General features: G+C 45.2%; 1 protein-coding gene across 1 annotated transcript in view; it reads right to left on the bottom strand.

Annotated features, from left to right (window-relative positions):
• Nucleotides 1-19,660, bottom strand: part of VPS53 (VPS53 subunit of GARP complex) — a 123,274-nt gene that overhangs the window by 49,718 nt on the left and 53,896 nt on the right. The window contains exons 12-13 of the mRNA NM_001193168.1: nucleotides 14,240-14,341; nucleotides 3,949-4,043 (exon numbers count right to left, since the gene is read on the bottom strand). Coding sequence (NP_001180097.1) covers nucleotides 3,949-4,043; nucleotides 14,240-14,341 — 197 coding nt within the window. The remainder of the gene's footprint in view (nucleotides 1-3,948; nucleotides 4,044-14,239; nucleotides 14,342-19,660) is intronic.

Here is a 19,660-nt window from a genome sequence, read left to right as displayed (position 1 = left end):
GAGTCACTAATAATTTCTCAGCCTGAAAATGTCACTGAATGGAGTGAAGGAAAAGTGGTTATGGAGAGAAATCGCTTCTGCAAGAGTGAGCCAAAAAAAATGACTACATCTCCAAGAGTAGAAGAGATACAACTAACTTCCTCCTTGGACATAAACAAAAACTGAGACACCGGCTCAGGGCATGGAAGGACAGCTCGGCCCAGCCGGGTGAGAGGTGACTTCGGGACAGCCCCGCTCCTGCCTCCTCCCTGGGCACTGGCTCCGCTGTCCTCCTGCTGCTGCTGGACCCTGGGCTGGGGCAGGTGCTGCCAGGACTCTCCCCAGGTAGGGAGGGCGCTACAGAGATGAGAGAGTGGACCCCACGCCAGGCTCAGCCGAGAGCTGGCAGCACCGACCAGGCCACCCAAGCACCTGAGAACCTGGAACTGGGTCACCAGAAGGGCAGGGCAGACGCGGCTCCTGAGCCCTGTTTTCTTGTGCCAGGTGCCGACATGTCGTATCATTTCACCCTCGCCGCTAATCCTGCCAGCGGGGCTTTATTCACTCAACTGTAGAGGGTGTAAAACAGACTCGGAGAGGTGAGGACCAGAGCTGGGGGCCCGAGGCAGGGGGTGCAGGGCTTGGATGCAAGTGCAGGTCTGTCTGGCACCCAGGCCCATGCTCTTTCCACTACCTTGGGTTGGGTCTCTGTCCTCGGGGAGCTTGTGAATGGCCTCAGGTTTTCCTCCTTGCAGAGCTACAATAGGAGTAGTGATTTGCCCCCAGTCAGTGCCCACTTGAGTTCCTTCCCCAGTCTTAGGATTCTCTGACTTTAGGAAGGACTTTGAAGAACCTCTTGAAACTGTACTCAAGATACCGTGTGGGTTCACGTGGATTTTTTTTTTTGGCAAAGAGGCCTGTGGTTTTGGTTGGTTCTCGGAGGGGTCTATGACTCAAGGGTAACAACCCACTGCTTTAGGCATTATTCTGTTTGATGCTCTCCTGTAACAGATGAGGAAATGGGTTTCTTGAACTTGATTTCCTGCTCCCAGCTTTTGCTGCTTATTCTGGAGCGAGAGCAGCCCAGCCTACGCAGTTGTCCTATGAGAAGCTTCCGCTACTGCCCTCGTGCTGTGGAGCGTTCCGGCGAGGCCAGGCGGCAGGCTGAGGGGCCAGCACTGCATTTTTTCAGAGAGAAATGGAGAGTCCCTAAGGAAGGGAGGGCTGGCCCTTTGCCCAAAGCCTCATGAACAATGAGTGTGCTTTATATGAATTGAGGCCATGTGAGAAGAGCGGATCCCAGGATGATACCAGATAATCTACAAAATGACTTTTTTTTTTTCTTAAACTGGACAGGTTTGGGGAAACCACATGGTTATCTCAGATATGCACTTTAAACTCTGGACCCAACAGCTTTCAAGCCTTTCTAAAAATAAGAACTTGGATTGATAAGAGAAGATAGGGGTTTGGCCCATAATAGTCATACAGGTGGGCTGCTTCAAGACCTGTTCATCTAACAGGCAAATAGCAGCTCCTTTTTCCTTTCCTGCAGAGGTGTCTTATTAGTAATCTTGAGAAAAAACTTTGTGAATGCAGAAGACAGGATGTTTTTAAAAAAAAAATAATAGTAACTATTTAACAGATGAGGAAATAATTCCTTAAACTTGATTTTAGTAGTCTGCCCTTCTGCACGCCTATGGATGTAAGCCAAATGGATAGAGAGCAGGAGGAAAACTGAGGCTTTACAAGGCAAAAGATGTCAAGGCAACTTTTTTTTTTGCTGGGTAGGTGGCAGGGAGGAGGTTGTTTTTGTTAACATAGAAGCTCTTTCACAAATTAATCTTCTGGGGTTTTAATATGTAATTTGTAATATGATTACAAAATATTCATTTTGTACTCAACGAAGAAAAGAATAGAAGCAACCTATCACCAATTCAATGGACATGAGTTTGAGCAAACTCTGGGAGATAATGAAGGACAGAGGAGCCTGGGGTGCTGCAGTCCATGGGGTAGGGGTCACAAAGAGTCGGACACAACTTGGCGAATGAACAACAATAAAATAAAATTGTTGAAGAACAATAATGTTCCAGGTAAGACACAAATACCCACTTGAAATGTTCTCTTAATTTTCTGGTTTACCCTTGGAATATACTTTTAAGTAAGAATGTGCTAAAATGAAAGAAGCATTAAAAAAAAAAAAGAGGGGGAAGGACTAGAGCTCAGGACCTAAGTGCTTTCCCAGAGAACGCCCCTTGAGGAGCTTCTTAGAGCCGCTGCCGTCCCCTGTGAGCCGCTCTCTGGTCCTCCTAAACATACACTTTAGGCTACAGGGCCTCTTCTCGAAGCCTGGACCAGCCTGCCTCCAGTCAGTTCGACTTGTTTCAGAAACCTGGCCTTTCCAGACTGGGCCTTCCACAGTTGCTCTGGCTGTGGACAGAGATTCAGGGATGAAGAGAGCATAGAAGTGGATACTGGAACATGACCACACTCTGCTGGCTGTGAGAGCACTCATGACCATATTCAACTGGCTGTGGTTGCAGTGGGCTGCTTGGTAAGCATTTTCTGGAGCCCCTGCACTTGTAAAAAGCATGTATATTAAAGGGATGATAATCCATCAAAGAAAATAAGAAGCCATCAGTCCAAACAGACAAAAACAAACAAACCAACAAGTGGGGGAGAAGAGGAAGCTCTTCCTTGTAGTAGAATTCCAATGAGTAAATGTAGAAGAAATGATAGAAACCCACAGTGTTTGGCAAACACTACAGTAATCACTGTCAGGCAGGAATTGTCAAGAGCTGTGACAATGAGGGGCGAAGTGACGAGACAGGGGACACTTACGTGGTCCTGAAGTATCCCCCCACAAAATACTTATTATAAAGCAAAAGCGCAGCTTTATTGGGAAAAAGCTGGCAGACACCACTTCAGCAACTGGTCAAGGTCAACCTCAGCAGTAACAGGACAAAGCCACGTGAGATGCCCCTCCTGACATCGTGTGCTGAGCACTGAGGAGGACACAATGTCACCTCTGTGGTGTTCTTGCCCCAAACACATAATCTGGATTTAATCAAGAGGAAACATCACAAACAGAAATTGAGGGCTTTGGACAAAAGAGCTGGTCAAACACTTTTCAAAAGCGTCAAGGTCATGAAAGACAAAGAAGGGACTGAGGAACTGTTCAAGCTTAAAGGAGACTAAGGAGACCTGACAACTAAACGCATGACTGGGTCTTGGACCAGAGGAAGGACATGCAGGGGAGAGCAGCACCTCCCTGATTTTGATCACTGCGGTTCTATAAGCTGCTGCCATTCTCTGGGGGCTTCCCAGGTGGTGCAGGGGTAAAGACCCCGCCCGCCAATGCAGGAGACGTGGGTGCAATTCCTGGGTCAGCAGATCCCCCGGGGAAGGAAATGGCAACCCACTCCAGTATTCTTGCCTTGGAAATCCCATGGGCAGAGGAGCCTGGTGGGCTACAATCCATGGGGTCACAGAGAGTCAGACTTGACTTAGCAACTAAACAACCACCACCATTCTCTGGACAAAGGATGTAAGAGAATTCTTTTATAACTTTTTGGTGAATCTAAATGATTTCAAAATGAAAAGTTAAACAAATTATACTTGAAAACATATACATCAGAGTTGAGGCTTTCATTCTCCACTTTTCAGCACCTGACACCGTAAAGCCTGGCAGGCTGACATGCAGACGTAAGGGCTCAGGCCCATCTCGGAACTAGGTGCTGGGACCTGTTTGGGAGGGCCTTAGAGTCACATTCAGGCTTCTGAGATTGATAGACATAATACATCATAACACTCAAAAACCAAAAAGTATCCTTAGCAGCTTTCCAGGGAGGGTCATGGGCATGCCAAGTCCCTCCTTCAACCTCTAGAAGGAGCTGTGCCCTTGTGAGGCCCCTCCCTGACTCGAGGCGGGAGAAATGGCAGGAGAAAGCAGCAAAATGGTTGTCAACTCACTTGTCCTGGGACTCAATGTACACGTAGAGATGCGGCTCAAAACACTTGGAAACAATGCCGTGAAATGGATTGTCTGGGGCTTTAGGCTTCTTAGGCTGTAAAGGGAAAAAAAGAGAGAAAAGGAAAGATAAAAAGAAACTCTATACTTGAGCCATTTTTGCAAATTTTCCAGCAGTTTCAACAAAAACATCCCTTCAAAGTTCACTCCTAACTTACAGAAAAGAAGCACGTGGTGTAACTAGACTGGGACTATGTCCTGTATTATAATTCATGCCAGCTTGTGAATAATAAACCAGCTTTGTTGGCATCATTTATGTGCTCTGTGCAGTGAAAGATTTACAGCTACTGTGATAACACATGCATTTTCAATTTGGAAGGTCTTCATCATCTGACTGATGTTTGAAAAATGCAAATTCTTGCTAATAATCAGCACCTTATAGCTGGGCAGTGCCTTGGAATGTCTAAAGTACTTTTACAGTCTAGTTTTGAAAGCCTCAATTTACTGCTTGTTATTATCGGCCAAGCGCTTTGATATGAAATAACATCTCATCTACTCCTCACAACAACCCTCAATGTAGGAATTATGACTACTATTTTACACTAAAAGAAGGGCTTCCCTGGTGGCTCAGCTGGTAAAGAATCCATCTACAGTGACGGAGACCTGGGTTCGATCCCTGGGTTGGGAAGATTCCCTGGAGAAGGGAGAGGGCTACTTGCTCCAGTATTCTGGCCTGGAGAATTCCATGAACTGTATAGTCCACGGGGTCGCAAAGAGCTGGACACGACTGAGCGACTTTCACTTTCACTACACCTAAAGAAATGGAGGCACAGGAGGTGTTAGCAGCCTGCCCCCAGGCACAGGGTGGCGTCTCCTACCTCCTAAACCAGAACTCTTCCTATTAGATCACTGCTGTTCTTGCACTGCTTCCTGACTGCTGAATTTCATCAACAAATAGGAAAAAACAAAAACAAGAAGGGTAGGGGGCCAACACAGGGTTGCTAACTTTTCATTTTGCTACTTTATACTCTCAATATTCTCGCCACAAGTTCCTAAAAGAGTATTTTATACTTAAACCTTTTAAAAGAGAAAACAGCTGCATAAAGGCAGTTCTTCCCAAGAAGAGACAGTTAGTTGGTGACCTTATACCAAGATAGAAAGATAGATAGGTAGATAGACAGGCTGGCTGTTTTATCTGTATTTTTTGCCTTGCATCAGCGAAAACATGGATCAGCCCTGGTCCCCAACTGATGCTGGGAAAATTGTATCTGATAAAAAGGTTATCTGGATAGGCAAGCATTTAAAAACTACTATTTGCTACATGATAGAGTAGCCATCATGGTCAACAAGAGAGTCCGAAATGCAGTACTTGGATGCAATCTCAAAAACGACAGAATGATCTCTGTTCGTTTACAAGGCAAACCATTCAATATTACAGTAATCCAAGTCTATGCCCCAACCAGTAACGCTGAAGAAGCTCAAGTTGAACGGTTCTATGAAGACCTACAAGACCTTTTAGAACTAACACCCAAAAAAGATGTCCTTTTCATTATAGGGGACTGGAATGCAAAAGTAGGAAGTCAAGAAACACCTGGAGTAACAGGCAAATTTGGCCTTGGAATACGGAATGAAGCAGGGCAAAGACTAACAGAGTTTTGCCAAGAAAATGCACTGGTCATAACACCCTCTTTCAACAACACAAGAGAAGACTCTACACATGGACATCACCAGATGGTCAACACCAAAATCAGATTGATTATATTCTTTGCAGCCAAAGATGGAGAAGCTCTATACAGTCAACAAAAACAAGACCAGGAGCTGGCTGTGGCTCAGATCATGAACTCCTAATTGCCAAATTCAGACTTAAACTGAAGAAAGTAGGGAAAACCACTAGACCATTCAGGTATGACCTAAATCAAATCCCTTATGATTATACAGTGGAAGTGACAAATAGATTTAAGGGACTAGATCTTATAGACAGAGTGCCTGATGAACTATGGACGGAGGTTCGTGACATTGTACAGGAGAGAGGGATCAAGACCATCCCCATTGAAAAGAAATACAAAAAAGCAAAATGGCTGTCTGAGGAGGCCTTACAAATAGCTGTGAAAAGAAGAGAAGTGAAAAGCAAAGGAGAAAAGGAAAGATATAAGCATCTGAATGCAGAGTTCCAAAGAATAGCAAGAAGAGATAAGAAAGCCTTCCTCAGCGATCAATGCAAAGAAATAGAGGAAAACAACAGAATGGGAAAGACTAGAGATCTCTTCAAGAAAATTAGAGATATCAAGGGAACATTTCATGCAAAGATGGGCTTGATAAAGGACAGAAATGGTATGGACCTAACAGAAGCAGAAGATATTAAGAAGAGGTGACAAGAATGCACAGAAAAACTGTATAAAAAACATCTTCATGACCAAGATAATCACGATGGTGTGATCACTCACCTAGAGCCAGACATCCTGGAATGTGAAGTCAAGTGGGCCAGAGAAAGCATCACCACGAACAAAGCTAGTGGAGGTGATGGCATTCCAGTTGAGCTATTTCAAATCCTGAAAGATGATGCTGTGAAAGTGCTGCACTCAATATGCCAGCACATTTGGAAAACTCAGCAGTGGCCACAGGACTGGAAAAGGTCAGTTTTCATTCCAATCCCAAAGAAAGGCAATGCCAAAGAATGCTCAAACTACTGCACAATTGCACTCATCTCACACGCTAGTAAAGTAATGCTCAAAATTCTCCAAGCCAGGCTTCAGCAATATGTGAACCGTGAACTTCCAGACGTTCAAGCTGGTTTTAGAAAAGGCAGAGGAACCAGAGATCAAATTGCCAACATCCGCTGGATCATGGAAAAAGCAAGAGAGTTCCAGAAAAACATCTATTTCTGCTTTATTGACTATGCCAAAGCCTTTGACTGTGAGGATCACAATAAACTGTGGAAAATTCTGAAAGAGATGGGCATATCAGACCACCTGACCTGCCTCTTGAGAAACCTATATGCAAGTCAGGAAGCAACAGTTAGAGCTGGACATGGAACAACAGACTGGTTCCAAATAGGAAAAGGAGTACGTCAAGGCTGTATATTGTCATCCTGCTTATTTAACTTATATGCAGAGTACATCATGAGAAACGCTAGGCTGGAAGAAGCACAAGCTGGAATCAAGATTGCTGGGAGAAATATCAATAACCTCAGATATGCAGATAACACCACCCTTATGGCAGAAAGTGAAGAGGAACTAAAAAGCCTCTTGATGAAAGTGAAAGAGGAGAGTGAAAAAGTTGGCTTAAAGCTCAACATTCAGAAAATGAAGATCATGGCATCTGGTCCCATCACTTCATGGGAAATAAATGGGGAAACAGTGTCAGACTTTATTTTTTTGGGCTCCAAAATCACTGCAGATGGTGACTGCAGCCATGAAATTAAAAGACACTTACTCCTTGGAAGAAAAGTTATGACCAACCTAGATAACATATTGAAAAGCAGAGACATTACTTTGCCAACAAAGGTCCGTCTAGTCAAGGCTATGGTTTTTCCAGTGGTCATGTATGGATGTGAGAGTTGGACTGTGAAGAAAGCTGAGCGCCGAAGAATTGATGCTTTTGAACTGTGGTGCTGGAGAAGACTCTTAATAGTCCCATGGACTGCAAGGAGATCCAACCAGTCCATTCTGAAGGAGATCAGCCCTGGGATTTCTTTGGAAGGAATGATGCTAAGGCTAAAACTCCAGTACTTTGGGCCACCTCATGCGAAGAGTTGACTCACTGGAAAAGACTCTGATGCTGGGAGGGATTGGGGGCAGGAGGAGAAAGGGATGACAGAGGATGAGATGGCTGGATGGCATCACTGACTCGATGGACGTGAGTCTGAGTGAACTCCGGGAGTTGGTGATGGACAGGGAAGCCTGGCGTGCTGCGATTCATGGGGTCACAAAGAGTTGGACATGACTGAGTGACTGAACTGAACTGATTTGCTACTAAATTTCCTTTCAAAACATCTAAAAAATAAACAAGATCTTCCTACATGTTTCTGTTCCTAAAAAGAGAAAAAGCCAATTGTATCTATGTTTTGTTTGTGGGCATTTGAAAATAGATACAGGTCTCTGAGGCTTTGCTGGGGTTGATACAAGAGTACAATTTGGATATAAATCAGCACTTATACTCGTTGAACTAAACTGTTCATATCTCTTAATAAACTGGAAAAGCTAAGCTCCTAAAGACAGACAGAAATAATGATTACCTTCTAGTAATCAAAAAAAACCAAACAAACCCTGAAATGCTTAAAAACATCTATAAAAACTGGTAATGATCACCCGAAACGTCAACTGTAGACATACCGCATTTAATCTCATATCTAGCTCTATTCCCTTTTCACCTTCTAAGAATTCCATGTCTTTATTTACTTATTTGGCAGGATTTGAAGAAACTCTGGTTCTTCCTAAGACTAACTATAGTCTGAGCTATTTTCTCTTACCATCCAGAAGCCACTGCCAAAGTCAGGCCTTAGGCTGAGATTGTAAGAGACTCTGGGCTTCCCAGGTGGCATCAGTGGTAAAGAAGGCACCTGCCAATGCAGGAGATGTAAGAGACGCGGGTACGATCCCTGGATCGAAAAGATCCCTTGGAGGAGGACATGGCAACCTACTCCAGTATTCTTGCCTGGGGGGTCCCATGGGTAGAGGAGACGGGCGGGTTGCATGGGGCAAAGAGTTGAACATGACTGAAGTGACTTAGCACAAAAGACCGGGTTAATTTGAGTTTAAATTGGCTAGATCCAAAGTTCTACTTCATTTTATAGATATCTTAGGGGTTTCTCTACATTTCCATTAGTTTAGAATGAGGGATCTGTGATGCAATGTGATGACTGTGAAGGTGTGGTCCTTATCTGTTTTACATTTTCCAAGTCAGTTACTTGTATTTCAAAATTTGTTATTCTTTTCGATAAAGTGATCTGATAAACGAACAGAGAAATATGATTTAATTTGTCTAACTTTTTTAGGATTAGATATCCTGAAATATCCTGAATTTAACAGCACCAAAAAGCAAGTGTATGGGCATGCTCAGTTGTGTTCGACTCTTCGTGACTCCACAGATTGTAACCTGCCAGGCTCCTCTGTCCATGGAATTTTCCAAGCAAGAATACTGGAGCTGGTTGCCATTTCCTTCTCCAGGGGATCTTCCTGACCCAGGGATCCAGTCCCTGTCTTTTGTGTCTCTTGTACCGGCAGACAGGTTCTTTACCAGCTGAACCACCGGGGACCCAGATACCCTGATTTTAGAACTGGAAAACAAGACCACAATACCCAGATGCCTTTTCATTAACTAAAATGCAATCTTCATAAATATAATTATTCCCTTTATTTATATTTTCTTCCCCTGACAAAAATATTCACATGTCTGTAGGACAGCTTCTGGAAATTATAAATGGAAGTTTGTGTAATACAGAATATTGTCATGTTTTAAATCAACATGTGTATTTTGTATCTGGCTTTATTTACTAATTTCAGTGTGCTTTCCCAACAATTGACAGTGTTTTAATTTATCACTTTTGGATCACATTATAACATCTAAATAAGTCTATAAATGAGATATCGCACTGGTGTTAAATTTTCTGATTTTGATCTGTGGTGATTTTAGTGAGTACCTCTCTTTAGAGTGAATCTCTTTCTTAAGTGAATGTGTTTCCTAGAAAGGAAATACATACTGAAATACTCAGAGACAAAGGGCATGATACTTATAAACTGACTTGTTCTGAAAGAGAGAGAGACAGAGGGAGGGAAAGTAAGAGACAGGAGTGAGAGAGGGAGGGGAGAAAGTGGTAAAGTGAATGTAGCAAAACAGTAGAAACTAGTGAACTCAGGTGAAAGATATTTGGGAGTTCCTAGCAATATTTTTAAAACTTTCCCTAAATTTGACATTCTTTTTTTAAAAAAGAGAAAAAGGTTTCAAATAACAATGAAAAATCCAAATAAAGCCTAGAGTTAAGTGACTAGTACTGTATCAGTGTTAACCAGCTGGTTTTGATGATAACTGTACTACAGGTATATCCCAGGTGTAGTAGAGGAGCATTCTGAGAAACGGCACATCACCAGCAGCTGGGACCACACCCCGTGGCAGCAGAGACATCCACACCTAAGGAAAAGACGAGGTTAGCACCAACATCCCGGTTTTGATAACGTGCTGTAGTTATGGGATTCATCAGAACTGAGGGAAGCTGAGAGATGGGTATCCAGGACTTCTCTGTGCAACTTTTTATGAGTCTATAATTATTTTGAAATTAAAAGTTTTTTTTTTTAAGTGGTTCAGAGGGACTTCCTGGTAGTCCAGGGGTTAAGACTTCCCCTTCCAATGCAGGGGGTGCGGGTTCCCTGGTTGGGATCCCTGGTTGGATTCCCAGCGGGATGCCTGGTTGGGGAGAGAAGATCCCACATGCCTTGTGGGCAAAACACCAAAACATAAAACAGAAGCAATACTGTAACACATTCCATAAAGACTTTAAAACTGGTCCACATCAAAAAGTTCTTTAAAAAAAAAAAAGGTTCAGCAGAGTTAAGACTTCAAAGGCGAATAAGTTTGGCGAATATCTTTACCTATTTATTTTGCTTATATTTTCCTTTTTATGTATGCACAAAATGATATGTGATAAAAATGTATGGATGAATCTAGAGAGCTTATTCAGATAAACAGAGATTCCAATGAGTAGGGAGTATGGCTACCTGATATTTCAACAAACTCACCCTGACCTGTCTTCCTGGGGACCAAGTTTGATGAGGCCCCACAGATGCCTCTGGCTGTGGCTCAGAGAGCCAGCCACACAGTCAGACAGCCCAGGTGGCCCGAACCTTCCGCAGGCAACTCTACTTCGCCCAGCCTCTGCCGTCTAATGGCACTCCCAGCGGAGAGGAGGGACCTATAGTCATAGTCATAGCTCCCTGTCCTCTTGCAGAGTTTTCAAGGTGATCTGGAAGCAAGAAGGGAACAATGGGAGGCACTGCCTCAAGTCTTTTTTTTTTAACCCCCACTGAGCTGCCTCCTGCTTCCGGCTGCCTCATATCTGTGTTCATATTTAGATGCTACAGGCTAGAATTGGAGCTCAAGTTGGTGTCTCCCTTTGCACCTTCTAGCTCCCTAAAGGGTTGCTTCTCAGCTTAAAGAATATACTAAAGTCGTTTAGCAGTAGCACTCGGGCTGGACTTCGGAGTGTGTGGATTCTGTCCAAAAGCTGCAGATGTTTAAGCTATTTCCTCCTGGAGTTTGATGGAATAATAAAAGGTTACTGTTGTCACAGTAAGGAGGTCTGCAGCTGGTCCCATTTCCTTTTATTACAATCCAATGTAAACAGATTAAATCTAACTGCTCGGATCACCAGAAGGGTACATTTTAAAGCCAGAAATTCCTTATTTCTTCTTTCTTTTATACTCTGAAGACCCTCAGTCCTCTTTCAGATGCCATTTTTTAATCATTGGGAACATGTTGGCAACAGACTGCTCAAACTAAATACCTCTTTTCAAGTTCGCGCGCTCCCTTCTCTATAGCCCCATCTTGAAGGCCCCCTGTCTGCTGACTGCAGTGATGCCAACAGGTCAGGTAATCCAGAAAAACTACTGGTCCCCCTGCCCCGGCCGAGTTCACCACCAGCATCTGGTGCGCTTCCCCCTGAAGCCCCATCTGGCTCCTCCTCTTCCAGTGCGCCCAACTTTAGAAGCCAGGGAGTAACTGGGAAGTTGGGGCTGGGGGGGGGGTCCTGGAGCTCCCACCTAATCAACCACAAGTGGGACGGTGCTGGGGAGGCGGTAGGAGGCTGGGGACGCAGACGAGGAGGCATTAGTCACTGGTGTGTCAGTTTTATTACTAAAAAGGAACAGCCCGTGAAACTGAGGGTGGATCATCTAGCCCAGAGGTTTTCAGTACTTTTTCTAGGTTTTTAAATATATGGACCATTTTTAAAGTCTTCACTGAATTTGTTACAACATTGCTTCTGTTTTATGTCTTGGTTTTTTGGCCGAGAGGCATGTGGGATCTAGCTTCCTGATCAGGGATTGAACTCCTTGCATTGGAAACTGAAGTCTTAACCACTGGACCACCACAGAAGTCTCAGTTTCCTTTTGAATATACCTAGAACCCCTGATTCTAAAGTAATTTTACCTGGGAGTCCATGAAAAAAGTGACTCAAAACAGAACTGCTCTATTTGGAGGGACTTAGAGCTCTGGTCTCTTCCCAGCTCCCCACAGTGACATGTGACAGGGCACCAAGGAACAGAACTGGAAAACCACTGGCTCCCTCTAAACAAGGGAAGTCCAATGAGAAAAGTACCTGCCAAGGTCACACAGCCAGCTGGTGGCAAACCAGAGTCTGGCATCTTCTCCATCACGTGACTCTGCTTTACCCCATGTACCCATGTTCTGTGTCCTTAGAATGAGCAGATCTTCATCCTTAAGACAAGCTTAATCTCAAGCTTCCAGGATGAGCAAAAAGTTCCACAAGAAAGAAAAAAAAAAACCAAGTTACCTGACAAAACTGATTTTTTAGCTCATGGGGAACGCTATCATAATCCAGTTTTGTGACACCCAGAGATGACTGGCTAATGGAATAATTTTCCAACAGCACTGGGCACATCTGAGTGTTCAGCTACATGATTCTGGATGTGACAGTGGCAGCCATGTGCTCTGGGGAGACAGGAGGGCCCTGAAAATGGCCCAACTATAGAAGGCCAGATCAGAGGGTGCAGATACCCAAGCGCGGGTGGAGGATGAGTTCCACACCTGGACTCTTCTTTCTCATCCCAGTCCTTCCTCCCAAAATGGGAGAGACACATTTCTTTCTTTTTTTAGCTGTGCTGAGTGGCATGTAGGATCTTAGTTCCCGGACCAAGGATCAATCCTTCAACCCCTGCACTGAAAGCATGAAGTCTTAACCACTGGACCACCAGGGAAGTCCCTGAGAGAGGCATTTCTTTAAGAGAAATCTTTGTTTTCTCCTAGCCTAGCTGATATGATGGCTTTAAATCAATTACATTTAATCCTGTAGATCTCTGGGATATGGCCTCAGGGCATCTCTCCAGTTTTATTCATTCCCTTTTATTCACGGGATTCATTTCTAGGTCCTCCACTTTTCAGGGCAACATCACGGTGTGATGGAAAGAGCACCAGGAAAGGAATTTTAGTCTCTGACTTCCAGACCTGGCTTCCAATCCTTTCCCAGATTCTTCACTTCCAAACTCTGTAACCCTGGGCTAGTCACTGAGCCTGCCGCTCACAGAAATCCTATAAAAGGAGAGGCAGGCACGGAAGGACGAAATAAAGTAAAGCCTGTAGAAGACTTTTAAACTATAAAGCACCATAAAAATTTGAGGCATCCGTGTTATTATAATTATTTAATCAGTGGATCAGATACCTCTGATGGCATCACTTCAGAGCTGTTCCTGGGAATTCTGCTGTCTTGGCTCCTGCCAGGACTGTAGACCTATCATCCCCCGCCGGGCTAGGAACACGGGGTGAACTGCGATGTGCACGGCTGTGGGGTTCCCAGAGCTGCTCTTCCCAGCCGGCCTCCCTTTCAGTGGTGTCTGGATGAAAATAATCTCATAAAATCATCCTCCAGCAGCCAAGTGTAGAAAATTAAAAAGAAGGCTCACTAATCCAGACAGGAAAAGTCCTGATTTATTGCTCTAACCTCTCGTGTCATAAAATGGCAATGAAACAAAAACACCATTCTCTGGAATGGAGGGAGAGGAAATTTAAGAGTTGGACAGAAAAAGCCGAAGGAAATGAAAGTGCTGGTGTGCTCTGAAAAGTAACTCTCCAAATATGCCACTGGTCCCCTTGGTGTTCTCAGGCCTCCCTGACGGCTTCCAGACCTAAGGTGCTTGGCTTCCTCTGAGTCGGAGTCTCTCCTGGCTGACGGGGGCTGCTAACTTCAGCAGGGATCTTTCAGCCTCTCATGTCATCACCGGACCAGATCAGGGGACAACTAAAAGCTGGGCTGACAAATTCGAGAGATGACGAATGAGCCAGGGCAGAGTTCGGCTGCCCTGCCATACCCGCTGATCCAGCTTGGCTGCGTTGCTGAGGCGGTGGTGAGGCGACTGGAGAGCAGAGGGGTGGGGTGGGGCAGGAAGGACTGCTCTTTCACTCAGGTTTCTAAATGTGCTTTCAGATAAAGCCCTTGCAGAAAGACCACCAAAGTTGTAATCTCTGAATGTGGTCAACAGCCAAGGGATCATATTTAAGAGTGAGCAGACCCATTTTCAGAAACAAACATTCGGCAGGCTGTGCGGATGAAATGCAAACCAGACTTACTTGCTCTAAATCTCCTTTCTCCATCGCCAGTTCCTCCATTTCTGCTGCTGGCTCATCTTCCAGGAAGGGATTGGTGGATGCGGGTGGAGATTCAAGTTTTTTCTGTTAATTAGATGTGAGAAACAGATGGGTGTTTTCTGAGTAGCGTCAACACCTTTCCCCACTGATCTGCCTTTTCCAAGGCTCTCCAACAGCTATACCATGCAATCTGATCTGATGGGCAAAAATGGAAATCCCCTGGATCACATTCTCACCACCAGGACTTCACACTGCTTTTTATAACAGGAGGATAATTTACAATATTGTGATGGTTTTTGCCATATATCAACATGAATGGGCCATAGGCATACATGTGTCCCCCCCCCTCCTAACCATCCCCTCCCCCCTCCCTCCCCACCCCACCCCTCCAGGTAGTCAGAAAGCACCAGTTTTGGGTTCCCCACATCACACATCAAACTCCCTCTGGCTCTTCCAGAAACCTTACTGCCCACCTGACCCCAATCACGAGCTGCCTAAAACTCTCACTCATCCTTCAGTCTTCAAGTCAGAAGTCCCCTGTTCTGGGCAGCCTTTTCCCACCTGGCAAGTCTGGTTTAGAAGCTTCCATCCCCACCTGGCATGTCCCCTAACCAGGTATTTATTAAAATACTGCCAATTACCCATGTGTGTGTGTCTCCTCCCCACCAGGTTCTGTGACTGCAGGAATCATGTCTATCTTGTGTCCTATCTCTGGTGCCTGGCTAGAGACCTATATCTCTTCTGAAATATGAAGGTAGGTTTGAATTCAAAAACAAACTCCAGAGCTAATCTTTTGTGTTCCAGATCATAGACGTCTCTCCTCCCAATTAAGACCCATTACAGCACCCACAACAAGATCTCCTTGAGAAAAATTACTCCCCAGCCCCTGAATGTGACTTTTTTTTTTTTCATTTTTCAAAAATACTTCTGAGCATGTATTTAAAAACAAAAAACATTTATTTGACTGCACTGGGTCTTAGCTGCAACATGCAGGATTTTCAGTCTTTAATTGTGGCACTTGACCTCTTTAATTGCCACATGTGGGATCTAGTTCCCTGATCAGGGATCGAACCTGGGCCCCCTGCATTGGGAGCACAGAGGCTTAGCTACTGGACCAACAGGAAAGTCCCATGACCACTCTTTCCAAAGATCACTGAGTGAGACTTCAGGCTAGTAGAAGGCTGGAGATGTGGGTTTCAGCTCCAGTGCTGTTGCGTTGGCCCAGTCACCTAGCTTCTCTGAACCCCAGCAACCTGAATGGCTGAATGAGGAGGACAGAGTTACAGACCACTTGAAGGATTAAATGTGATACAGCGTGTGAAACGCTAGAAGCAGCACATGATACATATTAACAATGATGATTCCAGTACAACAACAGAATGGCGGTGGTGCTTTGGAATTTTTTTATTTTTTTACAAATCTGACCTCAGAATGTTGTTTATGCCAAGGAGCTGGGTGTTCTAGCAGAAAGGGAACTCAGCAGACAAACAGGATAAAAGGGACTGGCAGGTGCTGGGGAAGAGGAAGAGGGTAGAGGAATGGCTCTCTTGAGACAAGAAGCTGGGTGCAGAGGGAGTTTCTAAAAGTAGTTGTGAGGCGACTTCCCTGGTGGTCCAGTGGCTAAGACTCTGAGCTCCCAATGCAGGGGCCCAGGTTCGATCCCTAGTCAGGGAACTAGATCTCACATGCTGCAACTAAAGATACACAGGCCACAGTGAAGATACACGCTCCCACGTGCCACAACTAAGACCAGCACAGGTGAACAAATTAGTATTTTTCAAATTTTCAAAAATAATAAAGTAAAAGTACTTGTGATAATTTGAGCATGTATCAGTGGAGCAGACTGGATTAATCCCTATGGCAAGAGGGACGGCAGACAGACCACAGTGTCATGAATGACTTTGTCAGGTGCCAGGACATCAGCTGAAGATGTTACCGAAAAAAGAAAGAAAAAAAGAACCCAACAAACACAGACAAATAAAAAATAAAACTTAAACACACACACACACACAAACCACACCCGTGTCTCGTTTAAGCTTTAAGACAATTCCACTTACATCCATGTAAACTACTTACTTCTTGGCTAAAACACTTGGATGGTGTTATGTAGCACGACAGAGCTTTGGTATACGAAGAAAGCCTTGTGATTAAGGCAGTGGGTGTGTGTGTGTGTGTGTGTGTGTGTGTGTGTGTGTATGCGCGCGCGCGCGCGCACGCTCAGTTGCTCAGTTGTGTCCAACTCTTTGCGACGTTATGGACTATAGCCTGCAGGATCCCCTGTCCATGGACTTTTCCAGGCAAGAATACTAGAGCAGATTGCCTTTTCCTCCTCCAGGAGATCTTCCTGACCCAGGGATTGAACCTGCATCTCTTGTGTCTTATGCATTGGCAAGTGGATTCGTTACCACTACACCACCTGGGAAGACTAACTAATGCATTAGCTCAAGGAAATCAGGAGGAGAACAATGATTTTTGAGGTATCCTCTGGAGAAACAATATGGTCTAAGAACCCAGCAAACATTTCAAATATATACACTCTGAAATTTAGCTTCTTTGCCTGATGTGGGGGGGGGGACCCTCATAAATGTAAAGCAATTTACATTTATTTTCAGAATTAGGCTATTTTTAGAAAGTAATGTTTCTTTGAAAGCCATATTTCTAAGTTTTAGTTGTCTCTGTGAGGGTTGCTGGTATTTTAGGGTGAGGGTGAAAAACAGAATCTAAGCTTCAACGACAAATTAAATTAGTTAATAGCACTGGATTCCTGATCCTACTGGGTCAAAGTGGGTTTGGGGCTCACACTGGTGAGCTGACCTGATATGATTCTGAGTCTTTCGGTCCTTTGGAGATGTGGAGAGCAAGTCAGCAACTGAATGCAAAGCTTTGTTCAAGATTGTTCAGCAACAGAAACAGGATGTAAGTTTTTGAACCAAATATTCTTCATCTATTGCTAGGCCTACCAGGGTTGATAATATGTTTCACAATTATGTACAGGTAGGCCTCATTTTAAAAACAATGTGTTCTTGGAAATCTTGGTGATGCGGACTGAGGGCGTTCCTGGGCTCCACACTCACTGATGGGAGTATTCAATGGATGGAGGTAAGTCGTAAGAAGCAAACATAAAAGGCAGCACTGAAAAAGCAGAGAGACGTTCCTGGCAGTACAGTGTGGGCTACTTGTTTGCTGTCACCGGGTCAGGAGATTCCCCACAGGAGAGGTGTCCTTCCTATTCCCACAGTCTGTCTCTACTGACAAACTGATGAGATATACTGGAGTCAGGGGCACTTGGGAACTTCCTGCTTATTCATGTGAGGCACATGCATTCCAGCTGGGAACCAAGCTGATACCAGAAAAGCGACTCACCACTCCTCCGTTCACCCACTTGACAAAGGGATGTACTGGGCACCACAAGGAAAGCAGGGAGCGAGGCGGACTATGCTCAGTCCTCAGGGAGCTTATGGTCAAGTGGGAGAGGCAGACTTTAACCAAAGAATCACACCAGCGTGTGTGGCGGGCCATGTAGGAAAAGCAGAGGTTGTTATGAAAGGATGCAACAGAGGGTCACAGAAAACCACCCCGAGGAAATGATGTTTGAGCCAGAACTGAAGGATGCTTCAGAGCTCAGTGTGGGAGCGGTGTGGGATGGCCAGGGCTTTCTAGGCAAAGGGACTAGCGAGTGATGCCACCCATCCTGCAGTCGTGTGCTGAGCATCTGCTCAGCTCCAGGCACGCTCCTGGGCACCAGAGATCCAGCACTGAGCAAGGTAAAGAAGGGAGGTGCAGTGCTGAAAATACAGTGTGGGAACTGGGCTGAGCTGGGGAGGTTCTTCACAAGGTGATCCCAGAGGGCAGGGACATTTGAGTAGAGACTTGAATGAGGAGAAGCCAGTTGGGCCAAGACCTGGGGAAGAGCATTCTCCCCAGGGAGAGCTGATGCGAAGGCTGGAGTGAAAGGAGCATGGCAGGGAGGGGCAGCGGGGCCCCCAATCACACAGCCTGTTGAGGGCTGTGGGAAAGGCTGGTTTTCTCATAGCAACTGGGCAGTCACTGGGGGTTCTAAACAGGCCAGTGGAAGGATCCAGTTTTAGATTCTGAAGAGGCTGCTGCCAGGTGGGGCTGACACCAGAGTGGGAGAAGCTAGAGTCCTGGAAATGGAAAAAAGTGGCCACACCTGGGGCATCTTTAGGAGAGCAGACTTAAGGGGACTTGGTGAGAGAGTGGATGTGACGGGGAAGGAAAGAAAGGAATCGAGGGAAAGGTGCTTTCTGGCCTGACGAACTGTGGTGTGACCATTGACTGAGGGATGGGCCTGGGTTCAAGTCCAGGCTCTACCACTCGGGTATGTGGCTTAACTTCTCCACGCCTCAGCCCTTCCACCTGCAATGTGAAGGGATATGAACACCCACTGCACAGAGATGTAGTGACAGTTAGTGAGGCAGCACATGTAAAGCATGACTGTGTATACAGAGCAGCTTAACACGACAGCTGGGGAAGTGCGGCATGCGGGGGCTGTCCTTAGTATTTAACAGGGCACAAGTCATGAAGGCAGGACCGCAGCTCTGCCTCTCAATAGAGCGACGCTCAGCAGGGAATGAGAGAGGACCACAGGGCTTAGAAGACTCATAAAAAGAATGTTTTTAATCACAAGTGAGATCTTCCCTACTATTTCATCTCTTTGGGAGCTCTCCAAGAAATGAAAGCAATGCATCCATCAAATTACAAGGCAGAGGCCCGCTGGGCTTCACCCTTCTGCCCTAGTCTCCAACAAAGCCCTCCAAGTACCTCCTGTACCACCATCCCATTGGCAAATGTTATGCCACAAAACACTGAGAAGTGGATGCAGACGCCAGCTACTGAGGCGGCCACGTTACTGCTCTGATTAATTTGCTGTGATGAAAGAACCAGTCTCCACAGGAAGCCGTCACCAGCACAACTCAGCCCTGTGTGCAAGAGGCCCCCTGGCAGAGACAACCAAATCTGCCACTCACTCCTGCTCTGTGGCTGTCACAGACCACAGAGAATTACAAGTTGAGGTTTATATTTTAAAGAACTCAAATGACATGTTCCACAAGCTCTGGGGCTGCTAAATGAAACCAAAAATCTGCCAATAAATGTACAACTTTCCAGTTTTGAGAGAATTCATTCTTTTTGCTATGATGACAGTTGATTTCAAGTTCATATATGAAAAGTCTTCACACGGCAAGTGTATTCCTACTAATTAAACCACATGGGATTCCCAACACTATCAAAACAGCAGCGGCCACAGGACAGCCAAGCTGTCTCATTTACTGTTGGCAAGAGCCAACCAGGCTTTAGTCAGTAGTATGTCCACATCTGGGTCTGTCTGCACAAATCTCTTTCTAAGGTCTTAGCTGGACCCTTCAAATCATCAAAGGAAGAAAC

This window comes from Bos taurus, chromosome 19, assembly GCF_002263795.3.
Source record: "Bos taurus isolate L1 Dominette 01449 registration number 42190680 breed Hereford chromosome 19, ARS-UCD2.0, whole genome shotgun sequence".
Lineage (NCBI taxonomy): Eukaryota > Metazoa > Chordata > Mammalia > Artiodactyla > Bovidae > Bos > Bos taurus.
The sequence above is the reverse complement of the archived record's forward strand: the minus strand, read 5'-3'. Positions and strand labels throughout refer to the sequence as shown.